At 36.7% G+C, this 18,536-nt stretch overlaps 2 protein-coding genes across 4 annotated transcripts; both read right to left on the bottom strand.

The window, feature by feature from the left end:
* Positions 1–932: 932 nt before the first annotated feature.
* LOC135583366 (squamosa promoter-binding-like protein 3) lies at positions 933–7,290 on the bottom strand. 3 transcript variants are annotated; one of them, XM_065165692.1, is made up of 5 exons: positions 6,699–7,290; positions 5,870–6,472; positions 5,566–5,702; positions 4,029–4,292; positions 933–1,517 (listed from the first exon to the last, which is right to left on the bottom strand). In XM_065165692.1, the coding sequence occupies exons 2-5, from the start codon at positions 6,445–6,447 to the stop codon at positions 1,225–1,227; spliced, it is 1,272 nt and encodes a 423-aa protein (XP_065021764.1). In that variant the 5' UTR covers positions 6,448–6,472; positions 6,699–7,290; the 3' UTR covers positions 933–1,224. The 3 variants fall into 3 exon arrangements, with proteins under 3 accessions (XP_065021764.1, XP_065021767.1, XP_065021766.1); XM_065165695.1 differs by having other exon boundaries at positions 5,870–6,460; XM_065165694.1 differs by lacking the exon at positions 6,699–7,290 and having other exon boundaries at positions 5,870–6,692.
* A 3,347-nt stretch (positions 7,291–10,637) lies between these two features.
* On the bottom strand, positions 10,638–16,679 carry LOC103981274 (WAT1-related protein At5g45370). Its single transcript, XM_009397941.3, has 7 exons — positions 16,361–16,679; positions 14,774–14,836; positions 14,534–14,650; positions 14,159–14,444; positions 13,579–13,734; positions 11,646–11,797; positions 10,638–11,183 (listed from the first exon to the last, which is right to left on the bottom strand). Exons 1-7 carry the CDS (start codon positions 16,561–16,563, stop codon positions 11,006–11,008), a joined length of 1,155 nt encoding a protein of 384 aa, XP_009396216.2. The 5' UTR covers positions 16,564–16,679; the 3' UTR covers positions 10,638–11,005.
* Positions 16,680–18,536: the final 1,857 nt, after the last annotated feature.

Below are 18,536 nucleotides of genomic sequence, written 5' to 3'. Positions count from 1 at the left end.
ATTAATATCCTCAGGTATAACTATTATTGTTATTACGAGAACATTAAAAGTTATTTTAAGTATTTTGATATTCTAGTAATTAGGATTACCAATGAATCTCCTACGAATTAATGTAGGATATTTATTGAAATAATTGAATTATATATATCTATATATATATAGATGCAAAAGGTGAGTGTTAGAGAGGGAGGTGTGTAGTGGAGCTTTTGGGGAAGAGCCAATAACATAATGACTGAGATCTACTCTTCTCAAACATGGTGGCTCAAATAGGAGGCTTGATGGGAGTTCTCGAGGGGGATGATGGACCCCAACACCAACAGAAGGGCAAAGAGGGATCCAAAAGATGGTGGGGGCCATTTTGGATATAGGTTGTGGTGGGACCCACTTGGAAAGGGCACAACAAAAAAAGGGAGGGGGCACCATGGGAAGGGAAGGTGGTGGAGATTGAGTTGGTTCTATGTTGTGAGTGGGCCATGTTGTGGCTCATCATTGTGGTCAAACTTTAATTGGAATCTACAAAGAGAAAAATAATAATAATAATATTTTGTTAATAAAAAAAAGAGTTAAAACAATAAGGACTGCCAAGTTGATGACTTGTGAATCTAATCAGATTGGATTTGAGACTACTTGGGTTTATTAAGGTTAGAATAGTTTCACTCCATTAAGGTTAGGTTCTGTTGAGGTTTTGATCTCAAACACAACCATGTCCACAGGAGATCTTTTGATGTCAGAATGACACATGTTTGACCCAATATAGATGATGTTGACTTTGTGTAATTTGCATAACATGTACCAATCCTCATCTGTCAAGGAAAGCAGTGTTAATGTACTGTTCAGGAACTTTGGCAGTTCAAATTCAAGTGGAATAAATACACTATCTTCATCCATGAGCAAAAGTTGGAATCAGCATCACCAAGATTGATGCAAAGATATATTGCAAGGAATTCTTGCTAAATGAAGAGTACCATAACAAATGTGAGAGAAAGTACATCACAAGGCACAAGAGTTCATAGTCTAGTGAACATTATACAGATCATGTCCTTGGATCCACCAACACCTAACAAATGAGAACACCACATATAGCTGTCCTTCACAACCATGCAGCAGCAGCAGCTTGAGATGAAAGTTAGAAGAAACTGCTGTGTCTTGGCAAGAGTACAACTCAAGAACAGAAGACCAACCATCGATCTAAATTCCAAGTATCAGTCGATTGACTTCTCGAGGTCAATATATCTGACTAGGATCGAATATAGTATCCCGGTATGGGATTTTTTGCAGCTGGAACTCCTGGGGCTGGTTGTCATTTCTGCGCATGATAAATGGAAGCAGTTGGGCTTGTTGAGCTAGAGGCTGCCCGTAGATCCAGTGATTTGAGGAGTTAGCATCCACGAACTCGGTGACAGGGGGAGTTTGTCTGGGGTCAGGAGAAGCCCAAGAACTGGTTGACAGAAGAGAGAGAGCACGCCGAAGATCCGGTGCTCTGTCCAAGTTCGAAGCTCCTGCAGATGCCTCTGAACCTGTAAAGAGAGAAGAGGCGTGTATTAGCAAAACCAATCTGGAAGGTTTGTAACATGAAGGATAACTGTGTTCTAAATGAAGGATTTAGAAGGAAATTGTTTGTCGGTTTACAGAAAGACAATGTCTCGGTTGCAGCCAGAAGCACAAGCTTTGATGAAAATAGATGGCAGCTGCCTGAACGAAGATCATGGTAGCAGCAACACTTGTGTAAGATATAGGACCAGTATTACCCGGATGATTGGATTTTTAAGTTCTTACCCATGACGATACATGCTGACTGTCGGAATCTTTCGGAAAAATTCAAGTACCTCGATGCTGTTGGTCTACAATAAGTTCTGATCCCATAACCATTACCATTATATCCAGAACTTAAAACTCTTGTTATTGCATAGGCCATCAAATCTCAAATCACAATATCCATACCTTCTATCAACTTAAATTAATTATGAGACAGTCTGACAAGCTTAGGGTACCTATATGGCAAATGGGGTTTGCATATGGAACCACATGAGCTAGGTGTGTTCCCATGTCACTTTGAAGGTTCCTGGGCTGAGTCCTTTTCGGACACCTGGATATTTGATACCCTAGTCCTGATGCCATTTCTTTCTGAAAACAAACTCGTGAAACAGTGCTAAAAAGTTTTCAGGTGTATGCTCATTTAAGAAAAGAAAATTAATAATTTATCAAGAAAATCTACTCCAGATGCCACTGGTATATATAGTATAAACTGGTGACGTAGTGCCACACGCTAGCAACTATGATTATTACATTTGGAAAGATTACTGCCATAATTGGTGGCAAAAGTCAAATTCTCAATCAGATATATGCATGAAGTATCTTAAAAGATAACAATCTACAGAACTAAAAAAAGGACAATATTAAGTCCAGCTATAATGTAAATGCTAACTAAGATGGGCTCACAATCCGTATAGTGCACTGAAAGTACCAAAATGTGACTGTTCTGTCTCTAGGATATATAACAAAAACAAAAAAAGAGATTGAAGACATTCCCAATAGATGCTTTCTGTGTAACCGATAACATAACATTGACCAAATTTTCTATTGACTTCACTTAGAGACAAGTTTAGGTTTATATGATGAAGCTACCTTGATATTGCACAATGGATGTCGAATCAGTTTAAAGTTATTGTGACAGGTGAATTTATAACGATGACAGAAAACCCATCTGAAGCTTATGCTTTGAAAATTCCTTTGGCGTATTTTTTTTTTTGCAGTTTGTCTAGGTTCCATTAATCACGTGTGCTAAAATGAACTAGACCATAAGCTTTTGTGGTCAATCTTGGTAAGCAACACAATGCTTTGTGAGGGGTGCAGACCACCAAACTTTGATTTTGTTTTGAGGTTTTTTTTTTTTTGACCACCAAAACCTGTTAAGATCAATTGCAAGCTGTTGATATAGCCTATAATGGCTATTTGGTAACTCGGCAAGAGTATACTTTGCAGTGGAATGCATCACATCTTGAGGCTTTACTTAGGGGTCTGTAGAGGCTTTTGGGTAAGAAATTTAGACTTCCATTGATGCCCATTTCTGGGAGAATCTGTTTGTATTTCCTTGAGGCTCTTGTATTTTCCTTTTTAGCAGAGTCCTCAGATAGATGTAGACAAAAAATCAATAAGAAGTTAACCGTTCAACAAATTAAACCAACAAAAATGACTATTTAATCTAGACATTGACAGGCTTGTTATGGTTTTTGTGGTGTTTTATCAATAGGCATTGGCCTTCTACAGTGGTTTAATACCTTCTCGGTTTAGTTAGATAACGTAAAAGACCACAAGTTTGCAATGCTTAGAAAATTAACAATCATGCAGAACAATCAAGTAGACAAAACATGAATAAGAATGAGGCAAAACATGCCCTATTTTGCTTAATCGAGAAGGAAATAGGATCAACTACCTAATAAAACATGGTCAGCTTTATCAGAAATAACCGAACTAATGCAGAACAAGTCACTTGGATACAACCAAATCAAAACAAACAGCAATCAACAATCTTGGAGTCTACTTGCTTTAGAAATAAACCATGAGATCCTAGCAACAAATATTGGTTTTTACTTGCTTTAAACATATAGCTTGAGACTCTACTAAATCAAAACATGCCCAAGGTTGAAGATCTTAAGCTTAAAAAAAAAAACTTCTTCATGATATTTTTGTTGTTGAACTTCGCTTCAGAGGCAAAGGGTTATAATGTAAAATGCCTCGAAGTGCTGTAAAATTATGTCAAGCTTGACAGTGTTCTTAAGACATTAGATGTCTAGATAATATGAGAAAGAAAGTTAAATCAGAGAACAAAGACTGATATGTAAAGTACTGCTTCTACAATTATATATGTTTTCATCAGATAACTTCTCTGCAACCATATCTGGCAAATATGAGTTTCAATTGTGAGGAGAACAATCCAGAACGTAGAGGAATCTCCATAGAACACTGGACATAAGTAGCGCATGAATGAGATCATTGAAACTAGCAACTTGCATCAAGACTTCACTTACCTTGATTTAGAACTTCGGTGGCAGTGCCTTTCAGTGGCAAGAGCTTGTCAACATCATGATAAAGTGCGGGGAAGCCATTTGATAGCTGAGTGTTTGGCAAATGCAGCTGCCCATCAATGCTGACTTCTTTTGTTAATTTCATCCATGGCGCTTTAATTTGTGTGAGCTTGAAAGTTTGAGAGCCTTCACTTTTGCTGCTTGTCATGGGTTTCATGTGACCAAAAGGAGCGTTATTCCACAAGTAGTTCATCTGATGCTTATTATCTGCAAAAGCCATGTAACTTTCATCAATGAGAACTGCAGTGCGACAGAAACGTCATTTCATGTAAACATTAAGTATCTTGTTAACAAACAGTAGGAGAAGTGCACAGAAGATAAAATAGGTTGGTCAGATACAAGTACCCCATGCAATCAAAAGATTGAACAAACAAACTATTTAGCACTCAATCACCATTAGTATAATGGCACAATCAATGGGAGCTAATCCGCAAAGTTACACTTCTACTTTGATCACCGTCTTAATAAGTTGTCATCGAATTGTTCTTACTCTTTTAGAAGAGCTAATATCGAGGATGTACAACTAAGTGTTGTCAATGATTATATCAAAACTCTAAGATCAACCTAGAAAGTGAAGTGAAGGATCAGATGCTCTCATTAGACCTCTGGGCTGTCATCAGTATAGGTTTCCCAGTGATAATGGCTCTTAAACCATCCAGTGACTAAAGATCTTTCGTATCTCAAACTAGAACGTTCATACACAAAATATATCAGAATGCTTTATCTGTTGTTAGAGAATAACGGTAGTGCCAGACGTATTTCCACAAGTTTATAATTTTGTAAATCCAGTAGGTTATAAAGCAATCACTTCTTGATGAGTGTGACCATGCAATTTCTTCTGTAGCATTATAAATTTGGGTCACAGCACAAGAAAAGCCCAAATACAAAGACCACAAAGCAACAGGAAGCAAATATAATTGATAATGATCCAAATTAATGTGCCTGAGCAGTCAGTTGAAGATCATTCTTTGGAGTTTCCTTACTACAGTCATTTGACTGTCCAGATTTGACACCTATAAACTATCTTAGACACAAAATAACAGTCTTATTTTTTTTCCGAAGATAAAAGAGGGTCATAGACTATAAAGTCAAGTCAAGTAGTTGATGTTGACTTTAGGCCTACCAAGAACTAAGAATGCATGCATAAAATTACAAAGCAATAAGATGGTGAATAAAAAAATATATATATAAATATATATAGGCAGATGTTTTGCCATCAACACTGGTCTAATTTAGTAAACTAGTTAAACAAAAGAAACACAGTATTTTTAGTGTCACAAGTTGATCTTGCTACAAAAGCATACACATCGATCAAGAAATGCAAGTCTTCTTGAAGAAAAGAGAAAAAAACAAAGCACCTTTTAGAGTTCCATTTCATGTGAGAAAAAATGTCTGAAAGCAGCACAGCATGAATTGTGACCAAAAAAAAGAAAACAAAACTCGAAATAGAACTGTCAGTAAAGAAAGAATTCTTTTGTACCATAAAGCAACGGAGGAAAAGTTGTTGAACTGAAGGAGATTATGTTGGGTCGTGGCTTGCGACGCCGTGCATTATGATCGGATAAACGTCTACGGCAGCTTCTCTTTCTCTGATCAAACTCGGACAAATCATGGAACCTTAAACATGAACAAATCAGAGCATGCAAGATAAGGAATGACTGTTGCATAATGATTGGGATGGTACCAAAAAAAATTCAGATGCAAGCAATATTAGCAAGAATAACTTGTATAAATTTGATTTTGTTTCTTAGAAATATACACTAAATTGTTCGATCTCAAGTAACCTGCTACACTGCTGACAAAACCGGCGCTCCTGGCCCGCGACAATGACCTTGGGGCATTTAGAATGGGTTTCACAGACCCTGTGCTTCCGGTGATAATCCTTGGCTCCACTAAGATCAATGTTACAACCTTCAACTTGGCAGCAGCTACTCTGTGCACTTTGATGAGACACCCTCGGCTTCTTGACCAGAGCAGTCGATGCCGCCGGAGAATCCAAAGATGACAAAGGGTTCTTCACGCTGCTCTCGGCAGAAACATCCTCAAAGTAGGTTCTCTTACCAAGTTTTAGCCCTATTTGTGACTCCTCCAATCCAGCCACCGACGCCGCAACCAGGGAAGAACCAGCCTCCGGTAAAAGTTGGTTCTTGCCGTGGCTCTTCAGGTTTGCGACCCACTCAGGTTCCTTTCCTGCTTTGGACGAGGAATCAACGGAGGCAGAGATGGTGCTCTTGGACGAGGAACCAGTCCCCAGTTCAGAGCCAGAGGAAGCACCGCCGCCGCCCGACAGCTTGAAATTCCCACCAAATGGCGCGTGGTTGTCCCAATCCCACAGCAGCGAAGCGTTCGCATTCCAATCCATCGCCCAAGCAGAACTATCGCATGCGCTATCGGTCAGCAGAGATCAAGATAAAGAATCCAAGCCCCCCAAAAGAAAAGATGCAAAAAAGATCAGATTTTTCATGTGTAAGACAATCGAAACCAAGAATCAAGATTTCATGCACCACCGCACAGCATGACAAGCAAGAAACAAAAGCATTTCATGGGACCTAAAGCAGATGGGCAAGAAACCAAGAGACGAAACCCTGAGAGGAGGGGAAGTAGTCATCGCACCTGCGCCGCTGTCGTCTCCAAGGAAGGCCAAACTCCAAAGTCAAACAGGGCTATCCATTCAGTGACAAGTGAGCCATTGCATCTTTTTAATCACCTCTCTCTCTCTACAGCAACACTCTGTGAAACAGTAATCATCAAGCTCTGTTACCCACATGGGAGATTTTTACTGTTTTACCGCACTGAATCAGCCTGCATGCAGGACAGGAAGTAAGAGAAAATGGTTTTTTTCTTTTTTCTTTGTTGCTGAATCCAATCAAACAATAGTTAAGAAAAAGAAGAGTGAATCTAAGGTAGATTTGTTTTAGATCCCCCTCCTGGTACAGCAGCCAGCACATGCATTCCTGACACCCAACAGTGGCAGGAACTTATTGGAGGAAGTGACATCTCTGTTGATTACTCCTCAGAGGAATTCTCCAATAAAGGAAGACAAGTGTTCTTGGAATTTTCTTCTTCACTTGCTAAGATATCAAACCATATCAAAAATACTGCATAGATTTGGACCTGATATACCATCGTCCGTACTCATCCAAACTTGACTTGTTTCAGATGGACTCGGACGTGATGAAACAGAGAACTACAAACCAATAGATTTGGCAATCTCCACCTGGATCTGTCAGCTCAGGGTTGACCAGCAAATCTTGCTGTGTGCAGGCCTCATATACTACTCCTACTACTTGGAATCCAGAATGGAACTACTTTATTAGCACATGGTTGTGAACAGGCAGGCTATCATTACGGAGACTGAGTTAAAAGTACACACAAGATGATCTTGGGGGGGCTTTCATGACTTACTTTTTCCTCAAAAGAAAGTGATACAAGGTGAGCATTTGTGACCATTCCAAGTGCCTGTCCAGATCTTGGTCTCAACCTGACCATCCATGGAGCAAAACCTTGGCATCAAATCCATAATTCAAGGAGAAGTGATGATGATGAACAAACAACACTGGGCAATTATAATGTAGGCCAGAACAACCATGCTTTTTCTTGGACTGGGAGACTTGAAAGGAGTAGTGTAAGAACAAGGAAGCTTTGTAGCAAGAGCTTCCCGGAATTCAGGTGCTTTTCCTCATGAAACTTTTGAGGAGAAGAGACTACTTTGTTGCATCCTTTAACATTTCTTTTCTTTTTTCTTTTCTTTTTTCCCTTTCAGCCAAAACACAAAAAAAATCTCTCTCCTGAGACTTACCCACCACACCATAGAGCAGCTGAGGGTTTGTTCTTACAAGTGATAGCTGTTTCCACTGTCATAATTAGGAATGACATTTCCATTGATTTAGCAGATATGGATATCTGAAGAAAATTCAATTCCAACACCTTTTTTTTTTCTTTCATTTTAACCTGTCTCAACCTAACATAAATGGATTTAATAGATTTGGATGTTCAAAAAAAATCTAATCTATTATTGTTAATATCAATTTTTATTGTTAGTTTAAATATACTAAGACGGATAAAATCTCTAATTTTTTAATGTTGTCTAAGGTTCCTATAAAACTAATATCGATGGCATATGATCGATGAGTTCTTTTCGACATTCAATTCAGAATATACTCGATGTAATAAAATAATATTATATGTAAAAGAGAAAGTTTGCTTATGTCATATCAAATAGTGTTTTGACCTTAAATGGTTAGAAAAGATTTGATAAAATAAGGACTAGAATAAACATAATAATTATTTAGAAATAAATGTGAAACTCTGTGTCTTTACTAATTAGTTCTGAAACATCTTCTTTACTTATAATAATAAAATTACATATATTGAACAGAAATCATTACATAATTATGATATTATTTAGTTTTCACAACAACTAGTGATCTTCAATGGTATGACTTAACATGATCAGAATTGGGACTTCTTTTGCAATTTCTTGATAAAAAGATTAACCTTACTTGTCCATCCTCATTCACAATTGAAAACATGTGTTGGGTATCCCACTGGCCATCAAGGAAAGGAAGAGCAATGGAAGGCTTCATCTTTTAGATCCATTTGCCACACAAATCATTTCCTTTGACATCCATGTCTTCACCCATCAATGATTTAAATCTTCAACACACAAGGAGGGAGAGTGGGTCCCAAATGTACTTACCTTACTCATCCATTATTGGACTCATAAATGTCACAATTAACATTCATAAATTGCACATAACTCTAAATGCAATTTTTGTGACCAAATTTACATCCACATCAAAATTTCATAAAGTAGCTTAAACTCAATAGAAAATTGTTAATGTAGCATGGCTAATACATGATGCAAAAGCTAATTATGAAAATCACATCAACCAAAGAGCTAGTTTATGCATAAAAATTAGAAGAAGAAGAAGAAAAAAAGATGATTTAGGATTGGTCCACTAGTCTCTCAATCATCTTGGAGATGCTACTTCTATGTTGATGCATGTAAGAGCACATTTTTCTTTGCCTACATAACAATTGTTCTCATAATTGCTCAAGTGTGTCTTAAGTTCTTAAGATATGAAAATTGATCCATATCTTAAGTTCCTAAATTTCTCATTTGCCTTTTGATTTTCTCTATCAAACTACTTTAGGCAAAAAAAAAAAAGAGGGGGGGGGGGGGATGGGATAGAAAAGATCAATGACATGACAAGAACCAAACTGGTTTGCTTTCCATGGCCTACTTTGATATAGATTTCTAAGTCATGCATGCACTATCTACAACTTGTAGGTGATAAAGACCATGTTGCCTTTTGTGTTTGAAATGATCAATCTAGACTTACAATCCATCCATAAAAAGATAAAGAAGGGATTTTTCTATTCTGATTCTGTGGACAGACATCTTGTTGTCTTTAAGAGTTCCTTATCCTTACCTAAAAAAGTTGGGAACTTTTGTTAGGTAATGTGTAGATGAAGCACTTAGCTTGTAGTGGCAACAATCATGATTAGCATCAACATTTACCTTAAAAGAGGCCACTTCTTTTGTTGCTTGCAGTGCCCATGCCATGCCTTGTGCCTCATGATTTGGTGCAGTTTGGGGCCAAGCAAAAGCTGACTCAATGGTGCCTCAAGATCTCCTGATGAACATCCATTATTCTCAGCACAAGTTCATGTCAACAAAGCCTTGTTCTATGTCCCTTGCATGCATCTTGAGGATGGGTAGTGATGATGTAGAGACTTCTCTTTCTTAAAAGTAGCAAACATGTTAAGTATTATATGCTCAAGGTATAATATTAGTTGTTAACTAAAGGAAAAAAATGATTACAGATAGATCATGAGATATCCAATCTCAAAATATTACTAGTGTAATTAATATTGAAATGCAAGTTCAGAATCTACCTCAGCAAAACTAGCAAAATAAAATTTGGTGATGGATTTCATTGGGCAGAGTAGAAGCAATTAGCGTTAAGTTGACTGTTCACAATATTTAATTGAGAGGCCGAGGAATGATTATTAGGATAAGTCTTACTCAGCATGCACAATCATGTTTCGAATAGAATTGTTTATGAGAACATTTGTCTTACTTAGAATTGTTTGTGAGAACATCTTGAGGTCTCCAATTGGAAGCGAAAAAACAATTCCATGGAGAAAAGAAAGTGAGTTAATGACAACAAATTATGAATTTGATGAATTAGCCCCAAAAGAGAGAAGGAAAAAAGAAGAAGAACAAAAGAATTCTGCTCACCATCTACTGTAAGCAGTTCATCAAATTTCTTGCAACTGTCACTGAGTTCATCAAACCATACTCACACCAGAAGAGACTGCAATCTACTACTATGAACATGTAAGTCACTGGAAGCACTGATGTCATATCATCTGATCATTGACAACATATCAAGTAATAGCATGATGCCATAGCATCTGTATATCCTTGAGAATATATAACTGCATGAATAACATAGATGGTGTCAATTTCAGCAGCACAACAAGATATTAACTCCTTTGCTGTTGCTGCTGTCTAACAAGCAATCATCTCCATCACAACTCAAATAACATAAAGCAATGTTTCATTAAATATAAGCCTCTGATCACATATATCAAATGCTATTCCACATAAAAACATAGTATACATGACAGTCACAATAGATCACATTCAGCTTCACTGGCTGAAACATTCTTCTGAGGACAGTAATTGTAGTTCCCTTCTCATGAAAACATAACTGAGAAAAGGTTACATGACCGATAGGTCTTGGAAATATGAGGACTAGCCACAGCCTTTTTGCCCACTCGAGCGAGAAATTTTTTGTGCAGAAAGAATCTTGAATATGGATGTGACTGTTATCTGCATGATCCGACGAAAAAATAATACAGCGAGATAAGAAGTGCAACATATCGTGATCCATGAGGCAATCCTTGGCCTAAGGAATCTCAGAATGGCTAGAGGAAGCCTCATGCTTCTTCATAAGCGATTCATCTTCTTCGAGAAGAGGCGCATGATGGTCTACGTAAGGGATCGATGTGGATGATCTTGCCTCCTTGTGGCGAGCCCAAGTGACTAGGTATAAGCCAACAATGATCAAAATCCCTCCTACAATGCTGTTTACCACAAAAGATGAGAGGTCGATTATGGAATTTCCTTATCAAGAGAAGTTCAATATATATTTCATGTGGTAAACAGGAAAGGTGGGCCTTCCACCTTTAGTTTTGAAAAAAAATAAAAGGGGAAAAAAGTCCTCTACAAGGATGTTTCGGTAGAACGATACTATAGCAGTTGACATACATTGAGCAACCATGATATGTTGCTTTACACAAATGAATGAACAATATCATATCAGATTTACTTATCAAGAAAGTACAAATATATTTCAGCGTGTAGTAGATGCAGAGATCTCGAGCAATCATAAGAAATAGCATAAAAGAAGACATTTTTTGAGTGGCAAATTTTAAACAAGTCACATGCATGTCAATAGAACTGTTGAATTTTGACAAGCAAAATTGAGAAGAAGATTAGAGGAAAAGTTAGGAAACAATCATATTAAAATCTAGGTGGAGCAGTACCTTCCAAGATAAATCGCACTTCCAAGGAAAATGGTCGACAATAAAGTCGACATGGCTGGTTGAAGTGGATTGTACAGAGAAACCATTGAAGGCCCTAGAATCTTGTTGGACCATGTCATTATCCCATAGTTCATAGCAGATGCAACAATTCCCTGAAAAAAAAAATAATTTATTTGTTGCAGTAATAAGTTATGCAGGCAATATATTTTGAATGTTGTTGATATATCTGGTATCAAGCACTATGACAAAAATTGATGCACAAAAACCATGAAAATTGTGATTCCCTTGAACAAAGTGCCACACATTAAAAATAAAAGTCAACCATCAATCCATCATATTGTCGTCTAAAGTTATAACAACAATAACAACAACAAAGTTGTTAGTCTCAACTATTTGGGGTCGACCACATGGAACTTTTGTCGTCATTGAAATTTATAAGAAGTCATATGTTTAATTAAATTCAAAGCACTTAAATCTTTCTTTTTGGTTTCTATTAAAATTTTTTTAGGTTTTCCTCTGCCTCTCTTCGTACCATTAACATTAACACTTCCTTTGAGTATCGCATCTGGAGGTCTCCTTAATACACGTCAATATCATCTTAAATAATTTTCTCTCATCTTATCATCTATCGAAGCGATACTTATTTGTTCACAAATTAAAGTATTTCTTTTTATATCTTTCCTAATAACTCCACACATTCATCTCAACAACATAGACTTTTTGGATATATTTTTACCTAATTACCCAACACTCAGATCCATAAAGCATCATTAGTTTCACAATTGTCTTACAAAATTTTCCTTTGAATCTCAAAGGTATCCGATGATCATACAAGAATCCTGACACCTCTCATCATTTTAACCATCATATTTTTACTCAATGAATAATATCTTTATCGATATCTCCATCTTGTTAAATAATTGATTCAATACCTAAAACTTTTACTTAAAAAGATTTTTTGTCCATCCAATTTAACTATATTTACTTGTAATTATACTTTGCATGTATAATTTCCTCGGACAAAACAATTTTGAAATTAGAATCAAGCTCATGAGGAATGGGATAGACAGGATTGGTAAATTAAACTTTCAAAAAGACTAAAACTACAACAAAGTCCTGACGGAAGATCATCATATATGGTTGCTTTTTGTGTGGTTTGAACTACAAAAGAGGCAAGACACAAAACTTTATTAAATGTGCAACAACTATATATAAAAACTAAAAGTCATATGCAAGTTCCTAAATGATGTAAAAAGGCTGTTGTCTTCATCAAGGTTCACCAATATCATGTTTTGGCCAATGAACAGACATGTGTAGTATGCCAACAGTAGTAAGGGAAGGTTTGGTGCGGGTTTATGTAGAGTTGACAAATGAACGGTTTGTCCATAAGAATTAATGAAATTTTCATTCTTACAGCAAGTGATAAGACACAGCATCTTTCCATGGGACCGTGCACTGAAAGATAGAAAGAAAGGTACAGTCTAGAAATAGTTTATTATGAGTTAATCTTGAAGTTTCAATCCAAGTGGAAGAGGGGAACCGTAGCCAGGAGATCCATAGGCAATTTGTATGGTTGTACATTTGTCAATATGACACTTTTAAGGAAATCCAATGATACAAACAGAACTTTCCCATATTTCAATGATTTGTGTTTCTGATTATGAACATGTAAAAGATATATACAATAGTATATCAAAAGGGAAAAATATTCTAATTGAATTTGCTAAACTATGTGCGGACTCAACATCAAACTAAGTAGATTTCTATCAAGCATATGAAACCTTCAAAGATGAAATAGAAGTAATAAGGGCAGATAATGTCAGTTGTAGATGTACAAGATAGAGAAATTTATGAAAGGTAGAGCAAAGTATATATTTGATTGGCCGAGCTTGTAAAATATTAACACTTGAAAGAATCAGAATCTGAGGCTTACAGCATATAATACAGAAACTATCTCTGGTATGGTCAAAATCCACTCTTTGGAGCCACTTGTGGTAAATATTCCAGTCAATACCATCATCAGAGCCCCAAAAGAGTACGAGTATGCTGTCAGAGATAAACTGGCAGGATATTTTATCAACACTGGGGCCTGAAAGAGTTAACATCTCATAAGCAAACAAGAAAATTACCATATGTAATGAAAAAACAAACATAAACAGAAGAAACACAGGAAAAAGAATCACCGAAATTACTCGGTGATAGTAGCTATAGTTTTATCATTTATGTTCCTCGCATGTTTCAAGGTTATATATTTTTTCAATAGATTGTATCAGAGAAACTTTGCTAATTTAGAACATGCTAAGAAAAGGAGGTGGAGATCATTAGCAAGATACTGTTTAACAGAACCATCCCCAGATGCAAAACTTAAAACCTGTGTCTTTCAAGACACTTTTCATATATTAATTTATGGAGGATCTATCAAATACTTGACACTTTAGCATTGTGTTTGTTATAAATAAAACAATGTCTAGATTTCAGTAACGAGGATTGCTATGGTGTTCACATTTACATACCTGTAAAACTAAATAAGCAGCCATGCAAAAACAGTTCCCTATCAAGCACAAAACACCAAGATGCCACTTCTCAAGTCCAACTCCAAGAAGACCAGATGCTAACCAACCAATGGGTTCAGGCTGAGGCTTCATGCCTACCGCAACATGATCAGATAGATCATAAACTCCGGATCCAATTATAGCTGGACCTCGATAGAAGACCATTAATATTGCACCAGAAACACAAACAAGTGTGCCAAGAATTTTCATGCGGCCTTCGTTTGTGACCAAGTTTATTGTCTCAATGCTGTAACCATTGACAATCTAAATCAATACTGAAAGTAGAATGTTAAGTGGATATTAGGGAAACTTCAAACAAATTGCAAAGAAAATCACCCCAGTACTGCAGCCAAGATGAACGTAAAGACTGGTATTGCAGGCTGAATAGCTGATGCATAAGTTGGGTTTGTGTAGCTTAGGCCGAGAAGAAACAAAAGCTGATTTGCAAATATCCTGATCAAAGAATATCCAAAAATGATCTGATTATTCTCATGACCACAGAAGCAGCAAAATCTTATTTCTAAAACATGTCAAGAAAGTACAAACTTAAGTCAATTAGTGAACGACAGAGCTTACCCAGTAAAACCAAGAAGGATAAAAGATGCAAAGAGGCGCCGAGTTACTTGAAGGCCAACATTTCTGTCAAATATGTTACCACATTTATTAACCAACCATCCTTATCATTCTATGAAACAAAATAAAAACCATAAAGAAATCCATCTAAAGAAGCAGTAATATTCAATAAAATGAATAAAGACTTGATGAAGTCAATCAGAAACTTGACGAAGTCCTTATATAGTCATATTGCCTTCAACATAATGTTTTAACTACCAGCTCTTTGCTTATCAAAAATAACCTCAACAAACAACCGAAGAACATCTTCGACGAAAGTATGAACAAAGTGGAACAATTTACACCCTGGCTTGCACCATATGATGATAAATTAAGATCCAGCCCCAACACACATCAGCGGCTACAATGTATAGGGTTGAAACGCAGTGGAGATGGCTAGTTCAGCTCAAGTAACCAAATTAGAGAGGCTATGCTTCTTTCTTTCTTGTCTAAACTTAAAAAGAAATTTTGTCCCAATTTAACAAGCAGCCTTGGTTTAGACTTTAGACCGCATCTTTCTCTTTCCTTATACTAAACAAAACCCTCTACTGATGTAACCTTGACTGACTCATGCACCTTCCCAAGGATAGAATACCAAATGATTAGAGCACATTGACGAGTGAATTTGCTTCTTTCATCATACTTACCAAATTCCTTTACCTTTATTTTCCCCATTTTCTTTTTCCCAGTTACCAAATTACTCCACAATGGAAGGCACAAAATTATCTTCCAACCTTCTCCATGATTCTTGCTCAGCAGATTAGTATGTCCTGTAGTGGCAAACCAATTATTACACTATCATTTAGGTAAAAGGTAGTACTCCTAAAATGTTGAAGAACTTCGATGAAGCAACCTTAAATCCTCTTCCAACCATAGGAAATTTCTGTAAGCTTTCATCGTAAACACATCATCCTTGTTTGGATCGAGTGTCAAAGTTTAGCAACTAGCAGCTTCTGTTGTTTCATGCCTTCAAGCAAGGAAATTGGAATCTAATAATCAATCTTGAATGCTTCCAGTGGGATCATGAATCACAACGAACTCACGCAAAACACGGAAGCTGGTGGCTTGTATTAGGAATCTTTTCATGGCATAAACAATTTGCCCAACCATACTCGAAATCTCCTTTATGGCGTCTTCCGTCTTTTTCCACCAATAAGTCAATGCCTTGCGTTAACAATCTACTGGTTCTCCCGATCTTCAAGCAACAGCCAAATGTTCGAAAACGATCGATTTCTTGAACGGGCTACACTCCAAATCCCCTAATTTCTCAATCGTTTATTTTGCTGGCATCTGAATTCTTTGTTCCTCGATACCGTTCTTGTTTGTCCAACCTCCTAATCCAATCCCAAAATTCCATTAATCCTCTGCACATCAAACAGCCCAATTAATCTCGTTTTACCTCATCATCAAACATCAAATAGAGGAACACGTACCCTAACCTCTGTTGATCGACAAGTAATTGAACCAAACTATTTACAGAGAAACAGATCGTCGTCAGGTAAACAAATGATCGATACAAGAAGAAGAAGAAAAAGAGGAAAGACCAGAAACCTGCGGTGTTGGAGGAAGGCGAAGGGAGCGAGGATGGAGATGGCGACGAGGTCGCGGTAGACGCAGAAGACGACCTCGTTCATGCCGACGTTGAGTATGGACTTGGTCAGCACGTGGTATCCGCCGTAGGTCACCTGAACCAGCGCCATCCCCAGGTGCGCCCGCAACACCTCGTTCCCCCGCATCGCCATTCCCACCGCCATCCTTCCTGTTCGTCTTCTTGGATACTGCAACGCAGTACTGTATTCTCTCCCGAAACTTTTTGAGACTTGCGGATAAGAACGGGGAGAAACAACGTGGATAGCTCGTCTTTAATGCTTTCTGCGTCATCCTCGTCGGTCGCGTCGGCGCCAGTGGAGGCATTGGCGTGTGCGCAAGCTACCGAGGCTCCGACCGCGAGATGTCGGATTCGCTCCCATCATTCCGAGATCTACGGCTTGATTCGCACGCCTCAGGGACAAGGCGTTGACCCCACGCCATGCCGCATCTTGGGAAATGGATTCGGCAATTGGAATATGGTAATCGTGTGTAAATTGTCGCTCTCTCATCGATCCTTTTCGATGGAAATTAACTGATACGAGTGCAAAATTTCAATAGAAATATCTTTCGATGGAAACATTTAAGATAATTATTTTGGACGAATCAATATTCCACGGTCAAACGTGTTGACCGAGATAAGTCTTTTGCGTCGACTGAGGGGTAGAAAAGTCCAACGAGAGCTGCCTTATTTGATAAGTTGTTTCGTGACGACCTAATCAAACTAAACCTCCTTATCGATGCATGATCTAAATCACCTTTATGATTCGTGTCGTGGAAGGGATCCCCACCAACCACGTATGAAACTGGTCGTCTGTGATAGATTATCATGTATTTCAAATTTCTTTTATCAAATATAAGCTATCACGGAGATGAGGAGACAAGATTTCACGAGGTCTTCCGATTCTCCTAATTAAATTTATTTTTTTTAAAAAATTATTATTATTAATATTAAATTATAAATAATGGTAATATTTATAAAATTTATATATAATAATATTATTAAAATAAATTTATAAATTAATAATTACTATTATTATTATTACTATTATTATTATTATTATTGTTATTATAGTTCGATGATGGAGATAAAAATTAATCCTAGAATCTAGCTTTCATATTGTAAAATTCTATACTAATTAGGTTAACTGATATATTTTACTATTTTTAAAATAAGATTTGGAATCATATATTTACTGGTATACCATCATCATGTTAATAGCCAAATCCTAATTAATAGATGATGAAACGTAGAGACGAGATGAGTTAAATAAGCAAATCCTAATCCTAATTTTTAAAATAAGATTATCAAGTATTTAGATTTTTTTTTTACCAAGGGATATCAATGGGATAAGATAGGTACGAGTGGTGTTTCCATCCTCATCCCCATCTTGTCCTTATCCATTAGCCTCATCAATTGCATTAAGTGAAGACCAAAACTCGTGATATCTTCATTTTTTTAATTAATTCATTTTTAAGAGATAAGATTATTATTAAAATTAATTAATAATATATTTTTTTTAAGCTTGCAAAGTTGGTTTTGTTTTTATTGGCAAAAAAAAAAAAAGTGAAGGTCATTTATCTTGTCCTTTTAAATATTTTTAGTGGATGTGTTCTGCTTCATCTCATGCAATTGAATTACTTCAACATTTTCAACCTGAGTCTTTAACATGTTAAACTACTCACAAAATACAGAGGCTTCAACTCACCTCAGTCCTCATTTGAACCTTCCACAAGAGATGAAAGTGACTGTTGAACTAATCTATAGAAATTCCATTTTGGTCAAACATGTCACTATGATCTTTCCTGCAATGCAACATCCAAATATTTTTCATGATAGGATTTATTTCCAACATATTTGTGGTTGATGTTAATTTTTTTTAGATAATTTCAGCATTCCAAATAATGCATAAGGAATCCTCCTATCCTAATAGGCACACTACAACTCTTATCCTTATCCATTTCACTCCATGCCAATTATAATTTGGATGAGATTTGTTCTTCCATTGTCTCTTTCTTATTTGTATTTTTTTTTCTTTTTGGAGCTTGAAAGTTTTTTATGCTCATCAGCAAGTTTGAAAACATGAAATTTATTAATATTTTTTGTATTCATTCCTCCAAATGTAAGTTTAGCATATAA

This window comes from Musa acuminata, chromosome BXJ1-4, assembly GCF_036884655.1.
Source record: "Musa acuminata AAA Group cultivar baxijiao chromosome BXJ1-4, Cavendish_Baxijiao_AAA, whole genome shotgun sequence".
Taxonomy (NCBI): Eukaryota; Viridiplantae; Streptophyta; class Magnoliopsida; order Zingiberales; family Musaceae; genus Musa; species Musa acuminata.
This window is presented reverse-complemented; position numbering and strand designations above follow the sequence as displayed.